At 44.2% G+C, this 21,461-nt stretch overlaps 1 protein-coding gene across 8 annotated transcripts in view; it reads left to right on the top strand.

Moving 5' to 3' along the window:
* Window positions 1-21,461, top strand: part of gphna (gephyrin a) — a 129,966-nt gene that overhangs the window by 36,360 nt on the left and 72,145 nt on the right. For 4 of the 8 annotated variants that reach the window (XM_071382246.1, XM_071382244.1, XM_071382245.1 and 1 more), the window contains exons 3-8: window positions 9,687-9,744; window positions 10,283-10,375; window positions 18,712-18,873; window positions 18,945-19,118; window positions 20,523-20,669; window positions 21,123-21,257. In XM_071382246.1, coding sequence (XP_071238347.1) covers window positions 9,687-9,744; window positions 10,283-10,375; window positions 18,712-18,873; window positions 18,945-19,118; window positions 20,523-20,669; window positions 21,123-21,257 — 769 coding nt within the window. Of the gene's footprint in view, window positions 1-9,686; window positions 9,745-10,282; window positions 10,400-17,118; window positions 17,134-18,711; window positions 18,874-18,944; window positions 19,119-20,522; window positions 20,670-21,122; window positions 21,258-21,461 lie in introns of all 8 variants that reach the window. The other 4 variants (XM_071382249.1, XM_071382251.1, XM_071382247.1 and 1 more) reach the window with 2 other exon arrangements.

The raw sequence follows: 21,461 nt of genomic DNA, 5'->3' as shown, positions 1-21,461 counted from the left end.
TATGGACTTGGTCTTTTACCAAATAGGGCTATCTTCTGTATACCACCCCTACCGTGTCACAACACAACTGATTGGCTCAAACTCATTAAGAAGGAAATAAATTCCACAAATTAACTTTCAACAAGGCACACCTGTTAATTGAAATGCATTCCAGGTGACTACCTGATGAAGCTGGTTTAGAGAATACCAAGATTGTGCAAAGCTATCATCAAGGCAAAGGCTGGCTGCTTGGAAGAATCTCAAAATATAATATATTTCGATTTGTTTTATACTTTTTTGGTTACTACATGATTCCATATGTGTTATTTCATAGTTTTGATGTCTTCCCTATTATTCTACCACATAGAAAATAGTTTAAAAAAAGAAGATAAACCCTTGAATGAGTAGGTGTGTAGAGAACTTTTGACTGGTACTGTACATATACAGTGGGGAGAACAAGTATTTGATACACTGCCGATTTTGCAGGTTTTCCTACTTACAAAGCATGTAGAGGTCTGTCATTTTTATCATAGGTACACTTCAACTGTGAGAGACGGAATCTAAAACAAAAATCCAGAAAATCACATTGTATGATTTTTAAGTAATTAATTTGCATTTTATTGCATGACATAAGTATTTGATCACCTACCAACCAGTAAGAATTCCGGCTCTCACAGACCTGTTAGTTTTTCTTTAAGAAGCCCTCCTGTTCTCCACTCATTACCTGTATTAACTGCACCTGTTTGAACTCGTTACCTGTATAAAAGACACCTGTCCACAGACTCAATCAAACAGACTCCAACCTCTCCACAATGGCCAAGACCAGAGAGCTGTGTAAGGACATCAGGGATAAATTGTAGACCTGTACAAGGCTGGGATGGGCTACAGGACAATAGGCAAGCAGCTTGGTGAGAAGGCAACAACTGTTGGCACAATTATTAGAAAATGGAAGAAGTTCAAGATGACGGTCAATCACCCTCGGTCTGGGGCTCCATGCAAGATCTCACCTCGTGGGGCATCAATGATCATGAGGAATGTGAGGGATCAGCCCAGAACTACACGGCAGGACCTGGTCAATGACCTGAAGAGAGCTGGGACCACAGTCTCAAAGAAAACCATTAGTAACACACTACGCCGTCATGGATTAAAATCCTGCAGCGCACGCAAGGTCCCCCTGCTCAAGCCAGCGCATGTCCAGGCCCGTCTGAAGTTTGCCAATGACCATCTGGATGATCCAGAGGAGGAATGGGAGAAGGTCATGTGGTCTGATGAGACAAAAATAGAGCTTTTTGCTCTAAACTCCACTCGCCGTGTTTGGAGGAATAGAAGGATGAGTACAACCCCAAGAACACCATCCCAACCGTGAAGCATGGAGGTGGAAACATCATTCTTTGGGGATGCTTTTCTGCAAAGGGGACAGGACGACTGCACCGTATTGAGGGGAGGATGGATGGGGCCATGTATCGCGAGATCTTGGCCAACAACCTCCTTCCCTCAGTAAGAGCATTGAAGATGGGTCGTGGCTGGGTCTTCCAGCATGACAACGACACGAAGCACACAGCCATGGCAACTAAGGAGTGGCTCCGTAAGAAGCATCTCAAGGTCCTGGAGTGGCCTAGCCAGTCTCCAGACCTGAACCCAATAGAAAATCTTTGGAGGGAGCTGAAAGTCCGTATTGCCCAGCGACAGCCCCGAAACCTGAAGGATCTGGAGAAGATCTGTAGGGAGGAGTGGGCCAAAATCCCTGCTGCAGTGTGTGCAAACCTAGTCAAGAACTACAGGAAACGTATGATCTCTGTAATTGCAAACTAAGGTTTCTGTACCAAATATTAAGTTCTGCTTTTCTGATGTATCAAATACTTATGTCATGCAATAAAATGCAAATTAATTACTTAAAAATCATACAATGTGATTTTCTGGATTTTTGTTTTAGATTCCGTCTCTCATAGTTGAAGTGTACCTATGATAAAAATTACAGACCTCTACATGCTTTGTAAGTAGGAAAACCTGCAAAATCGTCAGTGTATCAAATACTTGTTCTCCCCACTGTATATATAAATATTAGAGGTCGACCGATTTATGATTTTTAAACGCCGATACCGATATTTGGAGGACCAAAAAAAGCCGATACCGATTAATCGGCCGATTTAATTAATTAATAATAATGACAATTACAACAATACTGAATTAACACTTTTATTTTAACTTAATATAATACATAAATAAAATCTATTTAGTTTCAAAGTAAATAATAAAACATGCTCAATTTGGTTTACATAATGCAAAAACACAGTGTTGGAGAAGAAAGTGAAAGTGCAATAGGTGCCATGTAAAAAAGCTAATGTTTAAGTTCCTTACTCAGAACATATGAAAGCTGGTTCAATATTCCCAGTTCTTCAATATTCCCAGTTAAGAAGTTTTAGGTTGTAGTTATTATAGGAATTATGACGCATTGACTATTTCTCTCTATACCATTTGTATTTCATATGATTTTGACTATTGGATGTTCTAATAGGCACTTTAGTATTGCCAGCCTAATGTCAGGAATCTCAGGAGTTGAAGTCATAAACAGCGCTGTGACTCAAGCATTGCTAAGAGTTGCTGCCAAACGCAGTAAAGTTTGAATGAATGCTTACGAGCCTGCTGCTGCCTACCACCGCTCAGTCAGACTGCTCTATCAAATATCAAATCATAGACTTAATTATAATATTATAAACACAGAAATACAAGCTTTTGGTCATTAATATGGTTAGATCCGTAAACTATAATTTCGAAAACAAAACGTTTATTCTTTCAGTGAAATACGGAACCGTTCCGTATTTTATCAAACGGGTGGCAACCCTAAGTCTAAATATTGCTGTGACATTGCACAACCTTCAATGTTATGTTATAATTATGTAAAATTCTGGCAAATTAGTTCGCAACGAGCCAGGCGGCCCAAACTGTTGCATATACCTTGACTCTGCATGCTGTCGTTGTAATTTCCTGTATTACTAAATGAGGAGAGTTTACAAACCACACACAAGTCAGAGTTATATTTTAAACTCCATCTTTAATTATATGAGCTTCACCATAGCCCTTTGACTCTCTGATCAATTCAGTGTCTATAAATGAATTCTCTGAGAGTCCTTAAAAAATTATTCTTAGTATCTTTTATAGCCAAGATACACCCCTCTCAACTTACATGACGAACCACAGATCTTAGGAACTTCACAAGGGCCTTTTACTTGAGAGAGGAGTATCCCATAGCCAGATAGCATTAGCTATAAATTATCGTTCATTTTGGTCTCTTAGACGAGGTTCTACTTCTCGTTCTTGGTACTTCATATTACCAAAACATTACCTCATCCAATGGCATATATCAATTGTCAATTCTAGATACTTCCATCTCAAATACATCCCCTCCTGGACAAACTCACGGAGGGGAGTAAGCCTCTAGGTCATATACTATCTCAAGATTCATGCAACATCAGAGGGGTAATACTATGGTTCCAGACACTGCCATACTCCTCCCCCCAATGGGAAAATGAGGGGGTGACTGGAGTACAGACATAGTGGAGCCCTTCACATGGTTTCACAGATATATTCACCTATGAAGACAATGTTCAAAACTGACTTCTCCCTTTCTGATATTCTGCATATTACCAGACATGTAAAAGACAAGCCTGACCTCTCCCCTCTCTGGGCCCCATGTTACTTTTCCCTAGAGAAGAAAGGAAAATGCAACTGCCAACAGTATAGTCCAAAAAGAAGACATTCTAATGACAAGTATAAAGTAAATAAAACATGTTATTTATCTATGTTACCGAACTAATTCTGATTCAGCTACGACAGTGCACTAAATGCAAGAGAAGTGAAGTTATGGTTAGGTACATTCGTGCAACGATTGTGCTTTTGTTAAATCATCACCCGTTTGGCGAAGTAGGCTGTGATTCGATGCTAAATTAACAGGCACCGCATTGATTATATGCAACAGAGGACAAGCTAGTTAACCTAGTAATATCGTCAACCATGTGTAGTTAACTAGTGATTATGTCAAGATTGATTGTTTTTTATAAAATAAGTTTAATGCTAGCTAGCAACTTACCATGGCTCCTTGCTGCACGCACGTAACAGGTGGTTAGTCTGCCACGCAGTTTCCTCGTGGAATGCAATGTAATCGGCGTCCAAAAATGATGAATACTGATTGTTATGAAAACTTGAAATCGGCCCTAATTAATCGGCCGACCTCTAATATATATACATGTGCTTATAGAGTTGAAGTCGGAAGTTTAGATACACTTAGGTTGGAGTCATTAAAGATTATCTTTCAACTACTCCACAATTTTCTTGTTAACAAACTGTAGTTTTGGTAAGTCGGTTAGGACATCTACATTGTGCATGACACAAGTCATTTTTCCAACATTTGTTTACATACAGATTATTTGGAAGTTTGCTGGGGGTCATTGTCCATTTGGAAGACCCATTTGTGACCAAGCTTTAACTTCCTGACTGATGTCGCTTCAATATATCCACATAATTTAAATTCCTCATGATGCCTTCTATTTTGTGAAGTGCACCAGTCCCTCCTGCAGCAAAGCACCCCCACAACATGATGCGGCCACCCCTGTGCTTCACGGTTATGATGGTGTTCTTCGGCTTGCAAGCCTCCCCCTTTTTCCTCCAAACATAACGATGGTCATTATGGCCAAACAGTTATATTTTTGTTTCATCAGACCAGAGGACATTTCTCCAAAAAGTACGATCTTGGTCCCCATGTGCAGTTGCAAACCGTAGTCTGGCTTTTTTATGGCGGTTTTGGAGCAGTGTCTTCATCCTTGCTGAGCGGTTTTTCAGGTTATGTCGATATAGGACTCGTTTTACTGTGGATATAGATACTTTTGTACCTGTTTCCTCCAGCATCTTCACAAGGTCCTTTGCTGTTGTTCTGGGATTGATTTGCAATCCCAGAACGCGTCTCCTTCCTGAGCGGAATGACGGCTGCGTGGTCCCATGGTGTTTATACTTGCGTACTATTGTTTGTACAGATGAACGTGGTACCTTTTAGGCATTTGGAAATTGCTTCCAAGGATGAACCAGACTTGTGGAGGTCTACACTTTTTTTTCTGAGGTCTTGGTTGATTTCTTTTGATTTTCCCATGATGTCAAGCAAAGAGGCACTGAGTTTGAAGGTAGGCCTTGAAATTCATCCACAGGTACACCTCCAATTGACTCAAATGATATCAGAAGCCTCTAAAGCCATGCCATAATTTTCTGGAATTTTCCAAGCTGTTTAAAGGCACAGTCAACTTAGTTTATGTACATTTCTGACCCACTGGAATTGTGATACTGTGAATTATAAGTGAAATAATCTGTCTGTAAACAACTGTTGGAAAACAGTTGGTACTTGCGTCATGCACAAAGTAGATGTCCTAACTGACTTGCCAAAACTATAGTTTGTTAACAAGACATTTTTGGTGGTTGAAAAACGAGTTTTAATGACTCCAACCTAAGTGTAGGTAAACTTCCGACTTCAACTGTATATGGGGCAGCAGCCTCGAATGTGCTAGTGATGGCTATTTAACAGTCTGATTGGCCTTGAGATAGAAGCTGTTTTTCAGTCTCTTCGTCCCAGCTTTGCTGCCCCTGTACTAACCTTGCTTTCTGGATGATAGCAGGGTGAACAGGCAGTGGCTCGGGTGGTTATTGTCCTTGATGATCTGTTTGTCCTTCCTTTGACATCGGAACCTGTAGGTGTCCTGGATGGCAGGTAGTTTGCCCCCGGTGATGCGTTGTGCAGACCGCAACACCGTCTGGAGAGCCCTGCGGTTGTGGCCTGTGCAGTTGCTGTACCAGGCGGTGATACAGCCCGACAGGATGCTCTCAATTGTGCATCTGTAAAAGTTTGAGGGTTTTAGGTGCCAAGCCAAATTTCTTCAGCCTCCCGAGGTCTGTGTGGGTGGACCTTTTCAGTTTGTCAGTGATGGGTACGCCGAGGAACTTGAAGCTTTCCACCTTCTCCACTGTGGTCCCGTCGATGTGGATAGGGGGGTGCTCCCTCTGCTGTTTCCTGAAGTCCACGATCATCTTGTCTCTCTCTCTTCCTCATCCCACTCCCTCATTCCCTCTGCATCTCTCTCCCTCACCCTCCATCCCTCCCTCCAGCCATGTCAATTTCCCTCCCTCTATCCTCGCAGAGTTAACTGTCAGGTACCAGCGTGTAACGTGCCATTTAAATAATCGAATAATCTCGGTCCAATTATGCTGGTGCCACAATTGATATTTCACGAGGGCAGCATCGTGTGTGTGTGTCCTGGTGTTGTGGAGCATTGAGGCACATGCGTGTGTGTTGTGGAATGGACCATTGAGGCACCGTTTGTGTGTCCTGGTGTTGTGGACCGTTGAGGCACCTGTGTGCGTTGTGTTGTGGACCGTTGAGGCACCAGAGGATGGCTGTGATAGATGACTCCATGACACCTCCTTCCCCGTGCCTAGACTGTAATGCTAGCTAAAGGCAAGGCTAGCTAAGTGCTTCCTAATGCCCAGACTGCAAGGAGGTCCGTGCAGGACCATGCGGCAACATGCAGCAACGCTAAGCAAGTTAACCGTTATCGGCTGTTTATTGCCAACGCCAGCAGGGCACACACACACATACACAGTCTGGGGCTGTACGCTAGGATCCAACCACTGTACCAACAGCTGACTACTACACACACACACATACACAGTCTGGGGCTGTACACTAGGATCCAACCACTGTACCAACACCTGACTACTACACACATACACATACACAGTCTGGGGCTGTACACTAGGATCCAACCACTGTACCAACACCTGACTACTACACACACACACAGTCTGGGGCTGTACGCTAGGATCCAACCACTGTACCAACACCTGACTACTACACACATACACAGTCTGGGGTTGTACGCTAGGATCCAACCACTGTACCAACACCTGACTACTACACACACACACAGTCTGGGGCTGTACGCTAGGATCCAACCACTGTACCAACACCTGACTACTACACACATACACAGTCTGGGGTTGTACGCTAGGATCCAACCACTGTACCAACACCTGACTACTACACACATACACAGTCTGGGGCTGTACTCTAGGATCCAACCACTGTACTACTGTACCACTGTACTGACTACTACACACGTATGTGATACACAGTCTGGGGCTGTACGCTAGTACACCAGTTAAAGAAACTCATACACTTGGATACACACACACACACAAGCACACACAGAGATCGAGACACACACATACACACAGATAGACATACACACACAGAGAGAGAGAGAGAAACACGACACACACAAAAAATACATTGAAATTTAAATTACAATATACTTTACCATGAAATGCTTACTTACGAGCCCTTTCCCAACAATGCAGAGTCAGAAAGTTAAAATAAATTGCACCAAAAAAAGAGTGCGTATGTAGTGTGTCTGTGTGTGTTAGAGTGACAGTGACTGAGTGACAGTGAGTGACCGTGTGTGGCGGTGCTGTGATCAAGGGACAGGATGCTCTGAGTCACTAATGACTGTTGGTAGGGACAGACTGAAATAGGATTGGACGGACGGAGGGAGGAAGGGAGAGAGAGAGGATGGGCTCTTGATACATCACCCTTTAACCCTGTTTCACTCACTAACAGGATCCTGGCAAAGTCTCCCTCTCCCTCACTCTCTCTCTCTCCCTCCCTCACTCTCTCTCCCTCTCTCCCCTTCTCTGTCTCTCTCTCTGTCTCCCTCCCCTTCTCTGTCTCTCTCCCTCTCCTTCCCTCTCTCTCTCTCTCCCTCCCTCTCTCTCCCCCTCTCCAGCTCCCCCCCCTCTCTCTCTCCCTCTCCAGCTCCCCCCCCCCTCTCTCTCACACTCTCCCTCTCTGTTGCTAATGAGAGCAGATGAGAATAGATGGGGGATCAACCACGCTCACACTAATGACTTTTACGTCTCCTTCACTTGAATGACTTGGAGCTAGATACCTGTTCTCCGCTCCGGACACTGATGGGTTAGGGTCCATCACAAGGAACAGAGATAAAGAGATGGATGAAGAGGGACAATTACAGAGCAATGGGGGAGATAGAAAGGGTAGTTAATGTATCTGTACGTCTGCACACTTGAGAGACTTGTTCAAGTGTAGCTTTTAGCTGGCCTGACAGAGTAGTTAATGAGATGGAGGAAGGAGGAGAGACGGATGCAGAGAGAGTGAGGGCAGAGAGAGAGGGAGGGAGGCAAAGAGAGAGGGTGGAAAAGAGGCAGGGAGAGGGGATGGAGGGAGGAAGAGGAGAGAGGGAGGGAGAGAGAGTGCGTAGCAGATTGAATTTATTAATGTAGCTGTCCCAGAACAGAGCACATCTGCACAGCTGGGACACAGCAGCTGTAGACAAGGACAGGGGTTAACACACACACACATCGCTCAATCTTATGTAAATATAAAACACACCAATCTCTCTCTGTCCCTCCCTCTGTCTCTCCCTCTGTCCCTCCCTCTGTCTCTCCCTCTGTCTCTCCCTCTGTCCTTCCCTCTGTCCCTCCCTCTGTCCCTCCCTCTGTCTCTCCCTCTGTCCCTCCCTCTGTCCCTCCCTCTGTCTCTCCCTCTGTCCTTCCCTCTGTCCTTCCCTCTGTCTCTCCCTCTGTCTCTCCCTCTGTCCTTCCCTCTGTCCCTCCCTCTGTCCTTCCCTCTGTCCCTCCCTCTTCCAATCTTCTGTCATTACTTCTCTCCAGCTATTCTGAATCGCCTCCTCCTTCTCTATCTCCATAGGCCAGAATATTCTGGAGTTTTGGGAGTAACATTGCCCCAATTAAATCAGGAGGGCATTTGGACAAGCATCACTGCTGTTATAGACAAACAGATGAGATGATACCACCTTCTCTTTTAACACCACTTTACTACTGCTGAAAGGGTCAGTCCAAGTGTGTGTGTGTGTCTACTTTCCCTGGAAGCTCCTGAGTCGCTGAGTAACTCACCCCAACACATAACACACAATCCACACACACAACACAAGTGGTTTCTCTGACAACTGGATTAAGGAAATCCTGATTAGTTTTGTTGAACAAATTCTCATTTTCGAATGTCTCAATTTAGCGTGCTGTGACCCAGTTTTGATGGATTTCCTTTTGACAGTGGACTGAATTCCCTCTAGGATTAGGTTTTGATGGTTGTGTGTTCATTGTGTTCAATATTTCCGTGTATTTTGGTTTTCACAATTTTATGGTTCAAAGAGCTGAGGAAAATCATATTTCTGTCTGACTATAGTACTGAGGAGAAGACTTCATTCTGGGCTTTACTGTGTAGTTCTTGCCCTGGTGTGGTAAATGCATCTTCCACTGGTAGGCGCCAGTGGACATGATTTGACTTGAACTAACAGTCTCATGACATTTTCTCAGTGAATCACAATCACTCTCTAAAAATAGCTAATACTGACTACTTATCGCTTTTGTCTTTAATGTCTGTTCTGGAGAGTCCATTTTCTTTGACCTGCACATACAGATGGCTCATAACTTAGAGTACAGTTCAGGATAACCCTTTTTTTCTTTCAGTTTTACCACTTCTCCTTCCACTCCTACTTACTGTCTTTTGCTCCATATTTCTCCACTCCCCATTTTGTTTTCCTCTTCCCCCCCCCTCTCTTTCCGTCTGTGAGTTTGTTGAGACTGAATATGAACTAACTATGATCTTGTTGTTGTTTTCTGTTTCTCATCCACAGGCTCGGAGGCGTCATATCTTCCTACAAAATAGTCCCAGATGAGATTGATGAGATTAAGGTAAATATCTCTCTCCCTCCTCTATTGCTCTCTCTCTTTCTCTCACTCTCTCTCTCGCTGTCTCTACTCTAACTGCATGCTGCCCCCTAGAGCCCACCGCAGGCTATAGTTCAAAGGTGACACTATTTTGGATTCTCACATCTATTCTCTCACTAGGCCTACATTAAAGAGTTGTTATTGTTAGACCCTTCTGTCTTGGAAACAGTTGTTCCACACAGTGGGTGAATTTTAATGGTCTTTCTTTGATTTCTTGCGTCCTCTCTCCTTGCCTCCTTTTCCAGATACATTAGAGGACAAGATCCAAGGTTTGTCCCTTCTGATCTTCTCCTCCAATGCAATTTGAGAACGAGGTGAAAAGGGAGGATGCTAGGAATCAAGGAAAGACAATTGAGATTCACCCAGCGCTTTAGTATTCTATCCTGAACCCGCCTCTGTTGTTGTCTGCATGATTGACACTGCTCCCAGCCAATGGAGTGGTCACCTCTGTGATTGACACTGCTGCCAGCCAATGGTGTGTCTCTCTGCACTCTGTCCTCAGGAGACATTGGTGGACTGGTGTGATGAGAAGGAGCTGAACCTGATTCTGACCACCGGAGGAACAGGGTTCGCCCCCCGTGATGTCACGCCCGAGGTACATGGGGACCCCAAAGTTTGTGTTTGTGTCCATGTGAGTGGATGAGTGTTGACCCTAGCTCTAGTGTAAGCTGTTAGCTATGCGTGCACGTGTGTGTGTTGGTTGGCACCTGCATGGTCAATGTGCATATTTATGTGTGAGTTGTGTTTGTCAAACCGTAGATTATCTTGTGTTTTGTCAGGTCTTTCACAGTACGGATAAATAAATGTTTTTGTTCCACTATGTTATTTTCTATATGATGTATTTTGCATATGTTGTCAATGTGTGTATGAGTGTGTCATATTTTAGGGTTGAGTCTGTGTATGTGTATGAGCTCATGTTCATTTGCTTGTGTGTGAGTGCGTGCATGTGATGGGGAGAAAGCGCTTGTGACTCCCTAGAGATTACTGCTGGCTGTGGACATTGACTCGCTCTCTCTCTCTCTTCCTCTTCTCTCTCTCTCTTCCTCTCTCTTCCTCTCTCTTCCGCTTCTCTCTCTCCCCCTCCCTCTCTCATTCTTCCCTCTCTCTCTCCCTCTTCCCCCTCTCTTTGATATGTCCTTATCTTTCTCTTCTTTTTGAATAATGTGCATGTTTGAAGTGTCATTCATCTCAAGGGCACACAACGTCACTTCTCTTAAACCTCATGTGGTGTTCATGTTTTTGTTATTCACCCAATGTTCGTGGGTCTGATGGACCCCACAACATTATTGGGGTTTTAAAACAATACAGCCATAACAATTTACACCAAAATACTTCTTACGTAATACTTAGATGTTTATTCAATTACAAGCATTATAGACAGTATACATGGTTAATATTTGCCATTTACTTCTGCTAGATCACATTTATCAATAAAGCCGCTATTTGTTTTTTTGACATGGGTGGAATAAATCATGTTTATCTTGAATAAATATAAATGAAACATGGTTTTCATCACTATTGATGTTTATTGCTTTGAACTGAACAAATTGGAAGGACTCATTTTACATACAGTATTTTATGTAAATGATAAATGAGCCCCATTGAACACAAATTAACACCGGTCTACACACCACAAGAGTTTTACTGTGTGTGGTGCAAATGCATTTCTTGCATTTGATGTATGTGCACTGTGTCTTCCTGTCCTTCTTGGGTCCACACACATCGCAGCACTTCTTCTTGTTGCTCCCGGCTGCAATCTAGAATAATGGAAACATTTAGTTCAGGAATTTGACTAACATCTCACTCACTCACATATACAGTGCCTTGCAAAAGTATTAATTCCCCTTGGCGGTTTTCCTATTTTGTTGCATTACAACCTGTAATTTAAGTGGATTTTTATTTGGACTTCATGTAACGGACATATACAAAATAGTCCAAATTGGTGAAGTAAAATGAAAAAAATTACTTATTTCTAAAAAATGAAATATTGGTGCGTGCATATGTATTCACCCCCTTTGCTATGAAGCCCCTAAATAAGATCTGGTGCAACCAATTACCTTTAGAAGTCACATAATTAGTGAAATAATGTCCACCTGTGTGCAATCTAAGTGTCACATGATCTCAGTGTATATGCACCTGTTCTGCAACACCACTAAGCATGGGGCCCCACCAAGCAAGCGGCACCATGAAGACCAAGGAGCTCTCCGAACAGGTCAGGGACAAAGTTGTGGAGAAGTACCGATCAGGGTTGGGTGATAAATAAATATCAGAAACTTTGAACATCCCACCGAGCACCATTAAATCCATTATTACATTTTTTAAAGAATATGGCACCACAACAAACCTGCCAAGAGAGGGCTGCCAACCAAATCTCACGGACCAGACAATTAGGGCATTAATCAGAGAGGCAACAAAGAGACCAAAGATAACCCTGAAGGAGCTGCAAAGCTCCACAGTGGAGATTGGACTATCTGTCCGTAGGACCACTTTAACCCATACACTCCATAGAGCTGGGGTTTACAGAAGAGTGACCAGAAAAAAATAAGCAAACATGTTTGGTATTTGCCAAAAAGCATGTGGGAGACTCCCCAAAATATGGAAGAAGGTACTCTGGTCAGATGAGACTAAAATTTAGCTTTTTGGCCATCAAGGAAAACGCTATGTCTGGCACAAACCCAACACCTCTCATCACCCCTTAGAACACCATCCCCACAGTGAAGCATGGTGGTGGCAGCATCATGCTGTGGGGATGTTTTTCATCGTCAGGAACTGGGAAACTGGTTAGAATTGAAGGAATGATGGATGGCGCTAAATACAGGGAAATTCTTGAGGGAAACCTGTTTCAGTCTTCCAGAGATTTGAGACTGGGACGGACAATGACCCTAAGCATACTGCTAAAGCAACACTCGAGTGGTTTAAGGGGAAACATTTAAATCTCTTGGAATGGCCTAGTCAGAGCCCAGACCTCAATCCAATTGAGAATCTGTGGTATGACTTAAAGATGGATGGGTTCCCCTGGTGTACAGCAAACTTGCAGGAGCAGTTTTGCCTTGAAGAATGGGCAAAAATCCCAGTGGCTAGATGTGCCAAGATTATAGAGACATACCCCAAGAGACTTGAAGCTGTAATTGCTGCAAAATGTGTCTCTACAAAGTTTTGACCTTGGGGGGGTGAATAGTTATGCACGCTCATTTTTCAAAGTGGTAGGCATGTTGTGTAAATCAAATGATACAAACCCCATACAAATCTATTTTAAATCCAGGTTGTAAGGCAACAAAATAGGAAAAATGCCAAGGGGAGTGAATACATTCGCAAGCCACTGTATAGTTACAGCAGGCCAAGGTAGGAGTGTCAAACACACACACATGCAACAACATCACTCACACTGTAATCTCAGCCCTGGCCTTAGACCTTGTTGCCAGTTAGGCTGTAATCTCAGCCCTGGCCTTAGACCTTGTTGCCAGTTAGGCTGTAATCTCAGCCCTGGCCTTAGACCTTGTTGCCAGTGTCACAACAATGAGGGGACACGAACAACAGGTATAGGCCAATCAAAAAGTTTTTTTATTCTAAACCAAAACTATTAACTTTAAACAAAGAAAAAGGAATGAGGTGTGGAAGTATCATAATGTAAGGTGTATGTAAAGTGCATGGATGCATGAATCTGTGTGTGTGAATATGACTGAGTGAAAACTATGTAAAACTACAAAGGCACAAACAAAACAGGATCATACCTGGAGGAGCAGAGAGAGAGAGAAGTGATTAGTGAAGCAAGTTTAAATACCCTGAGCCCAGGTGGCTCCAATCACTAACGACCCTCCTCTGCCTGCAGGAGGAACCGCCCCTGCAATGCAGAGGGGCCGTGACACCCCCCTCCTTAAAATGAGGGTCCCACCCTCAACCCAAATTTCTCCAACATATTCAAAACAATCCAAATTTCCCCAAAAAGAAAAGAAAAGGATACCAGTCCCGGCTCCTAGCAGTAGCCCCGTGTCCCCCAGCTGACTGTTCGCCCCTCAAACTCGGCAGCCCTGGTACCTGGGGAGCAATTTCAGAGGAACGAGGCGCAGAGAAAAGATACAAACTAGGTTAAAGGAGCACGGGACAGAGCATCAGCAATGATATTATCCTTACCACTAATGTGTCTAATATCAAGGTTGAATGGTTGCAAGAACAAAGCCCAACGCATCAGGCGCTGGTTGGGATTTTGCAGGGACCTCAGAAAAATAAGTGGGTTGTGGTCAGTGAACACAGCCTTCAACAGATTGGTCAGTGGGGACACTACTACCGAAAAGTTTTTACAGAAAGCACGGTAGTACACCGCCATTCCCAGGAAGCGCATCAGTTCTTTCTTTGTGGAGGGCTGTGGGAACTGCTTCACAGCCTGGACCTTGGCTTCCACGGGACAGACAAATCCCTGACCAACAACCTTGCCTAGGTATGTGACTGTAGCTTTGGCAAACTCACATTTTGCCAAATTAATAGTCAACCTGGCCCACACCAGTCTTTCGAACAGGGCTTGCACTCTCCAAACATGCTCCTCCCAGGAGTCTGAGTAGACGACCACGTCGTCCAAATACACGGCACACCCTTCCAGACCTGAGACCACCCGATTCATTAGCCTCTGGAAGGTGGCTGGAGCATTCCGCAAGCCGAAAGGCATCACTGTATAAGAGAACAAACCAGATGGAGTTATAAAGGCAGCAATCTCACAAGCTCTTCTGGTAAGGGGTACTTGCCAATATCCCTTTAAAAGATCAAATTTGCTAACATACTTTGCTGACCCAACTTAGTCAATACAGTCCTCCATCCTAGGAAGAGGGTAAAGGTCTGCTTTAGTAACATTGTTAACTTTTCTATAATCAGTGCAAGGTCTGAAAGTGGAATCAGACTTTTTGACCAAAAGACATGGTGAAGCCCGATTTGAACAACATGGCTCCGCAATACCATTGTCCAACATATACTTCACCTCTGTTTCCAATTGCAGTCTCTTCTCCTCAGATACACGATAAAATCTCTGTTTGATAGGCTTAGCATCTCCGATGTCTATATCATGCTCAATTAAGTGGGTTTGCGATGGAGTGTCAGAAAACAAAACAGGGTAGTTTCTAATAAGAGCTACCAATTCATCACGTTTCTCAGAGTCTAAATGATCTACCAAAACCCCAAGGTTTTGCAAAGTCTGGGAGTTTTTCCACCGACCTTGTAAGACCTCATCCGAAACCCTAACTTCCTCCTCTTCTCCCCCCTCCACCAAATTAAAGCAACAAGATGCAGTGACTGGAGCAGCAGTCAACGCTGACCTCACCGCTGGAGTGCCTTCAACTTTGCTTAGATCACGGGAGTGATAACATTTTAACAGGTTCAACATGGCATAATTTCGAGGACTTCCTATGACTATGGGTTTCAATAAGATAGTTCAAATCTGACACTTTACGCAACAGTGAAAGGACCACAGTATTTTGCCTGAAAAGGTGAACTTACAAGAGGCAGAAGAGCAAGTACACGATCACCGGGACTAAACTCACGCAGCTCAGCCTGTCCGTCATATTTCAATTTCATTTTCCGTTGAGAACATTTAAATTTTTCTTTGGCCAGTTCCCCAGCCCTATACAACTTCAACCTAAAACCATTTACATAGTCAATAAGGTTCCGAGGTGGTTCCTCAGGCAAACAACCATCCTGCAACACTGCTAAAGGCCCACGCACCTTATGACCAAACACTAAGTCATTTGGGCTAAACCCTGTGCTTTCCTGCACTACTTCACGAGCAGCTAGTAACAGCCAAGGTAACCCCCTCCTCCCAATCTGCAGACAGTTCTGTACAGTATGCACGAAGCAAGGATTTTAAAGTTTGATGAAAACATTCCAAAGCTCCCTGGCTCTGGGCATGGAACGCAGTAGACTTGTTGTATTTAACTTTAAGCTGTTTGAGAACCTGAGCAAATAAATGGGAGGTAAAGTTAGACCCCTGATCTGACTGGATGATTTTTGGAATCCCAAATGTTGAAATAAATTGAGTTAATGCTTTAACTACTGATTTTGAAGTTACGGTACGCAAGGAAAAAGCTGCTGGATATCTAGTTGCTTGACACATAACAGTTAATAAGTAGCTATGACCTGACTTGGACCTTGGTAATGGCCCAACACAATCGATAATAAGATGCTCAAAAGGTTGCCCTACGGCTGGTATTGGATACAAAGGTGCAGGCTTTACAACCTGATTTGGCTTGCTTGTGCGCTGACACGTATCACAAGTTTTAATAAACTGAGATACATCCCACTTTAAACGTGTCCAGAAAAAATAATGAAGTATGCGATCATAAGTTTTACGAACACCCATATGACCTGCCACATCATCATGTGAAGTTTGCAACACTTTATTTCGCAAAGTAGTAGGTACAACTATTTGAAAGACTGGTTCTCCTAGACCCTGATCATAATGTGGAACCCATTTCCTGACCAACAGCCCATCAAGAAGAAAATAACACTGAGCACTATTCCTCACCACTGAATCAGGAACAACTTTATCAAACAGATCAGCCAAAGTAGTATCGGCCTTTTGCTCAGCCATCAATTAATCTCTAGAACTAGTCAACTGTTCTGTCTGGAGTTTGACTGGCAACTCAAGACTTTCTGGCTTACTCTCAATCTCCTTACGAGAGGCCGCGCGAGTAACCGCACAAACTGGAAATACCTCAGGAGAAACACAGTTTTGATCCAGAGATTCCCTTGCAGGGGACACTGAAGGTTGCTTCTTAAAGATGTTTAGTTTGCCATCTACCCACACCTTACTACCTGCCAAGTCATTCCCCAAAATCATGTGGACTCCCTCTACTGGCAACTGGGGTCTAACCCCAACATCTACATCACCCTCTACCAGACCACATTTCAGGGTAACTTCATGTAAATGACAAGAGAATGGAACTAAACCCATACCACATACCATTACACAACTGCCAGTATCAGACTCTTTAGAGAACGGCAAAACAGATTCCAGAATAAAATTATCTAAAGCTCCAGTGTCTTTTAAGATCTTGATTGAAACATGTTGGTTGCCATCTACCAGGGACACTACACCATCTGAAATAAAGGCTGAAAAATCACAGTGGGAAGACTGAGAATCAAACTCAACTAGTGGCTGAAACAGCTCACCCTGGTGGTCAGAGGCTGTAACAGGACTTGCCATCACAGCAGGTTTAACTTGACCTGACTGTTTTGATTTAAGCAGAGGACAATCTTTCTTCCAATGTCCTTCAACTAAACAGTAGCGACAGGTATTAGCATTAACCGGTGCTTTAAGTCCTCCAGACCCAAACTTCTGCTGAGGCCTTTGGAAAGAAGCTCCAAAAAAAGGTGACCTACTATTCCTAGGAGTAAAGTTATTTTTATGGTACATGTCACTGTTTGACTCAAAATGGCTTTTATGTGTTAGCCTGTACTCATCTGCAAGGATTGCTGCATCACTTGGAGACTTAACTTTACGTTCATTCATGTATGTAGCAACCTGGTCAGACACAGAATTTTTGAACTGTTCTAACACAATCAAATTAGACAGACCCTCAAAAGTACTAACTTCAGAAGCTGTACACCAACGATTAAATGCAGAAGTCAAATCACGAACAAACTCAGAATAGGTTTGTGAATCTAACTTTTTCCTGTAACGAAAACGTTGACGATATGCCTCTGGCACAAGCTCGTAGACCTTCAGAACTGCTGATTTAACTTTAGCAAAAACTTTACTGTCAGCTACACTCAGTGCTGCAAAAGCCTCACGTGCTTTACCTGTAAGTACACATTGCAACAACATAGTCATGCCCAAATCTGACCAAGCTCTAGCTTCCGCAATACGCTCAAATTAAGCAAAGTATGTGTCTGGATCTGACTCATCAAATTTAGGCAACAAACGAAGATTCTGTGAAACATCAAACTGTGGTAGTCCTTCTGGTCTATTAGCATTTCTCAATCGCTCTATCTCTAACTGCATTTGCAACAGCTCCCTCTGCTGCTCAAAAGTTAATGAAGGGCTAGACTGAAAACTTGCACCCTCACTACTAGCAGACTGACCGCCAAAAACACCCATTTCCCTAAGACCCTGCTTTAATCTAGTTTTAACAGTCTCTTTCATTTCTTTATCAACAATCTCAATCTGATAATGTTCAGCAATTTCAATTAACTGCTCCTTAGTACACAACTCTAAGGCTACCTCGGAAGGAGCGTGAACAAAACTACTCAAAATGGAAGACATTTTCCTCAACCAATACAACTATTACAAATGCTCCAAAAAACACACAACTCACCTGCTGTCAGTCTGGGTTCAAGGACAGGAGCCACACCGCACTATCCTCCAAAAACAACTAACTCGCCCTGGTCTTCGTGCAGCCACTGTTGGGGGGGTTTTATGCACACAAAACCAGTGGAGTGGAAAAGACAACCAGAAACTGGCGGCCCCCCCATAACCACGTAGGTGCTCCCGAGCCGATGTAGGGGAAAAGGGAAAAGGATGCTCTACCCACGTTCACTGCCACCTAAAACAAAAACACAACGAGCCTCCTATTGACACTCGCTGATAAGCCTGAACAGGAGAGTTAGGCTGTAATCTCAGCCCTGTCCTTAGACCTTGTTGCCAGTTAGGCTGTAATCTCAGCCCTGGCCTTAGACCTTGTTGCCAGTTAGGCTGTAATCTCAGCCCTGGCCTTAGACCTTGTTGCCAGTTAGGCTGTAATCTCAGCCCTGGCCTTAGACCTTGTTGCCAGTTAGGCTGTAATCTCAGCCCTGGCCTTAGACCTTGTTGCCAGTTAGGCTGTAATCTCAGCCCTGGCCTTAGACCTTGTTGCCCATCCCTGACCCTGCTGAAGGTGAATGTAATATTTGTTCAGTACAGTAACCAGTGTTCCCTTTCACTCTGTCCCTTCCTACTTTCCCATGCTGCAGGCCACCAAAGAGGTGATAGAGCGCGAGGCTCCAGGGATGGCCCTAGCTATGCTGATGGGCTCCCTTCAGGTCACACCTCTGGGCATGCTCTCCAGGCCTGTCTGTGGAATCAGAGGCAAAACCCTCATCATCAACCTACCTGGCAGCAAGAAGGGCTCACAGGTAAAAGCTGGTGTGTGTGTGTGTGTGTGTGTACTCTGCTTGACCTCTGACCCCTAACTCTCTTCCTACAGGAGTGTTTCCAGTTCATCCTTCCAGCTCTGCCCCACGCCATTGACCTGCTGCGGGATGCGGATGTGAAGGTGAAGGATGTCCATGAGGCTCTGGAGGACCTGCCCTCACCCCCACCGCCCCTCTCCCCGCCCGTCACCCTCAACAGCATTGCCTGCACCCAGACAGAGGACAAGGTGACACTCTTTGGCTCTCCTCCTATGCGTTTGCATTTCTTATTGGAAGAAAAAGAGGGTGATATACACATCCCACACCGCATGATGATGAGGGCCTTACATGATGATGAGATATTCCTACATGATAATGAGAGGACCCTACATGATGATGAGGGCCTTACATGATGATGAGAGGACCCTACATGATAATGAGATATTCCTACATGATAATGAGAGGACCCTACATGATGATGAGAGTCCCCTACATGATGATGAGAGGACCCTACATGATAATGAGATATTCCTACATGATAATGAGAGGACCCTACATGATGAGGAGAGGTCCCTACAGGATATTGAGATATTCCTACATGATAATGAGAGGACCCTACATGATGATGAGAGGGCCTTACATGATAATGAGAGGAGATCCCTACATGATATTGAGAGGAGGTACCTACATGCTAATGAGAGGAGGTCCCTACATGCTAATGAGAGGAGGTCCCTACATGCTAATGAGAGGAGGTCCCTACATGCTAATGAGAGGAGGTCCCTACATGCTAATGAGAGGAGGTCCCTACATGCTAATGAGAGGAGGTCCCTACATGATATTGAGAGGAGGTACCTACATGCTAATGAGAGGAGGTCCCTACATGCTAATGAGAGGAGGTCCCTACATGCTAATGAGAGGAGGTCCCTACATGCTAATGAGAGGAGGTCCCTACATGCTAATGAGAGGAGATCCCTACATGATATTGAGAGGAGGTCCCTACATGCTAATGAGAGGAGGTCCATACATGTTAATGAGAGAAAGTCCCTACATGCTGATGAGAGGAGGGCCCTACATGCTAATGAGAAGAGGTCCCTACATGTTATTGAGAGGAGGTCCCTACATGCTGATATTAGGAGGTCCCTACATGCTAATGAGAAGAGGTCCCTACATGTTATTGAGAGGAGGTCCGTGAATGCTGATGAGAGGAGGTCCCTACATGCTAATGAGAGGAGATCAGTACATGCTAATGAGAGGAGGTCCCTACATGCTAATGAGAGGAGGTCCCTACATGCTGATGAGAGGAGGTCCCTACATGCTGATGAGAGGAGGTCCCTACATGCTGATGAGAGGAGATCCCTACATGCTAATGAGAGGAGATCCCTACATGCTAATGAGAGGAGATCCCTACATGCGAATGAGAGGAGGTCCATACATGCTGATGAGAGGAGGTCCCTACATGAAATAAATCTGCTTCACAGTGCTTACTTCCTGCACCATAATCACATAATTTCCACTTCCCAGAAGTCTGTCAGTTTGTGGCAGTACTTACAGTAGCTCTAGCTGCTTTTACACTGGTTATTTTATCCATATGTTATGACATACAGCAGCGTGAGTTGTGGTGTTTTCTTAATAAAGTGTATTATTATTATAAGGGTGTGCAGTGTGAGGATGATGATGATGATGAGGATGATGAGAAGATGAAGGACAGATGCTTGATGTCCACCGAGCACCACCACGCCCACCACCTCCACTCCCACGGACACAACTCACACATCACCGCCGCCGCCATCGCTGCCAAGGTAAACACACAATGGCCTGTTGCTGTTTCTCATGTTCGAATCCTCAAGTTAACTTCAACATGGATATTTCAGCCCAGAAGTTCTTTATAAAATTAATTATTTTTTGACCCAGAGAAAAGAAGGGAGATCTAGCAGAAATAGAGAGATAGAGGAAGGAGAAAAGAGGAAGATGAATGGGTGGAGAGGAAAATGGAGAGTGAGGGCTGAACGAGGGATAAGAGAGGAAGAAAGGGAGCTAGGTCTCAGAATACATGCATTGTGTCTGCTACATTAGAAACCGATCTCCCTGGTCACTGCATTACTGCACGTGTGCTGAGCCTTCAATTTGCTACATCAGTACGTCAGTGTGTGTGTTTACCTGTCGTGTATATATATGCCTGTGTGTATATGCGTGTGTGCGTGCCTATTATGTGTGTATTCATGTTTCATCCTGTGTTGACCATCCATCACCAGAAGGGGAAGCCCCAGCACCATAACCATGCTGTTGTCATGGCTAAAGGTAGCCACTATCTACCTGGTCTGGTATCTAACCTCCCCCCTGCCCCACCTCATTACACCTGTTCCTGCTCTGGAGACCAGCCGATAACGGTAAGACCCCTCAAATCTGCCCACCCACCCACCCTCATGTCACACGTCGCTCCTACTTCACATACCACTGTACTCTGCACCCCATCCATCCCATAATTCCTTCCTGCAAACTTGAACACCATGCATCTCAAAAGTGCTCGATCCCGTCCTCTCCCCGCCTCCTTTTCAGATCTGAGGAGAGGGATCTTAGGAGGTGAGGAGGCG

This window comes from Salvelinus alpinus, chromosome 34, assembly GCF_045679555.1.
Source record: "Salvelinus alpinus chromosome 34, SLU_Salpinus.1, whole genome shotgun sequence".
Lineage (NCBI taxonomy): Eukaryota > Metazoa > Chordata > Actinopteri > Salmoniformes > Salmonidae > Salvelinus > Salvelinus alpinus.
Note: the sequence above shows the minus strand (reverse complement) of the source record. Positions and strands in the feature narration are given on the sequence as shown.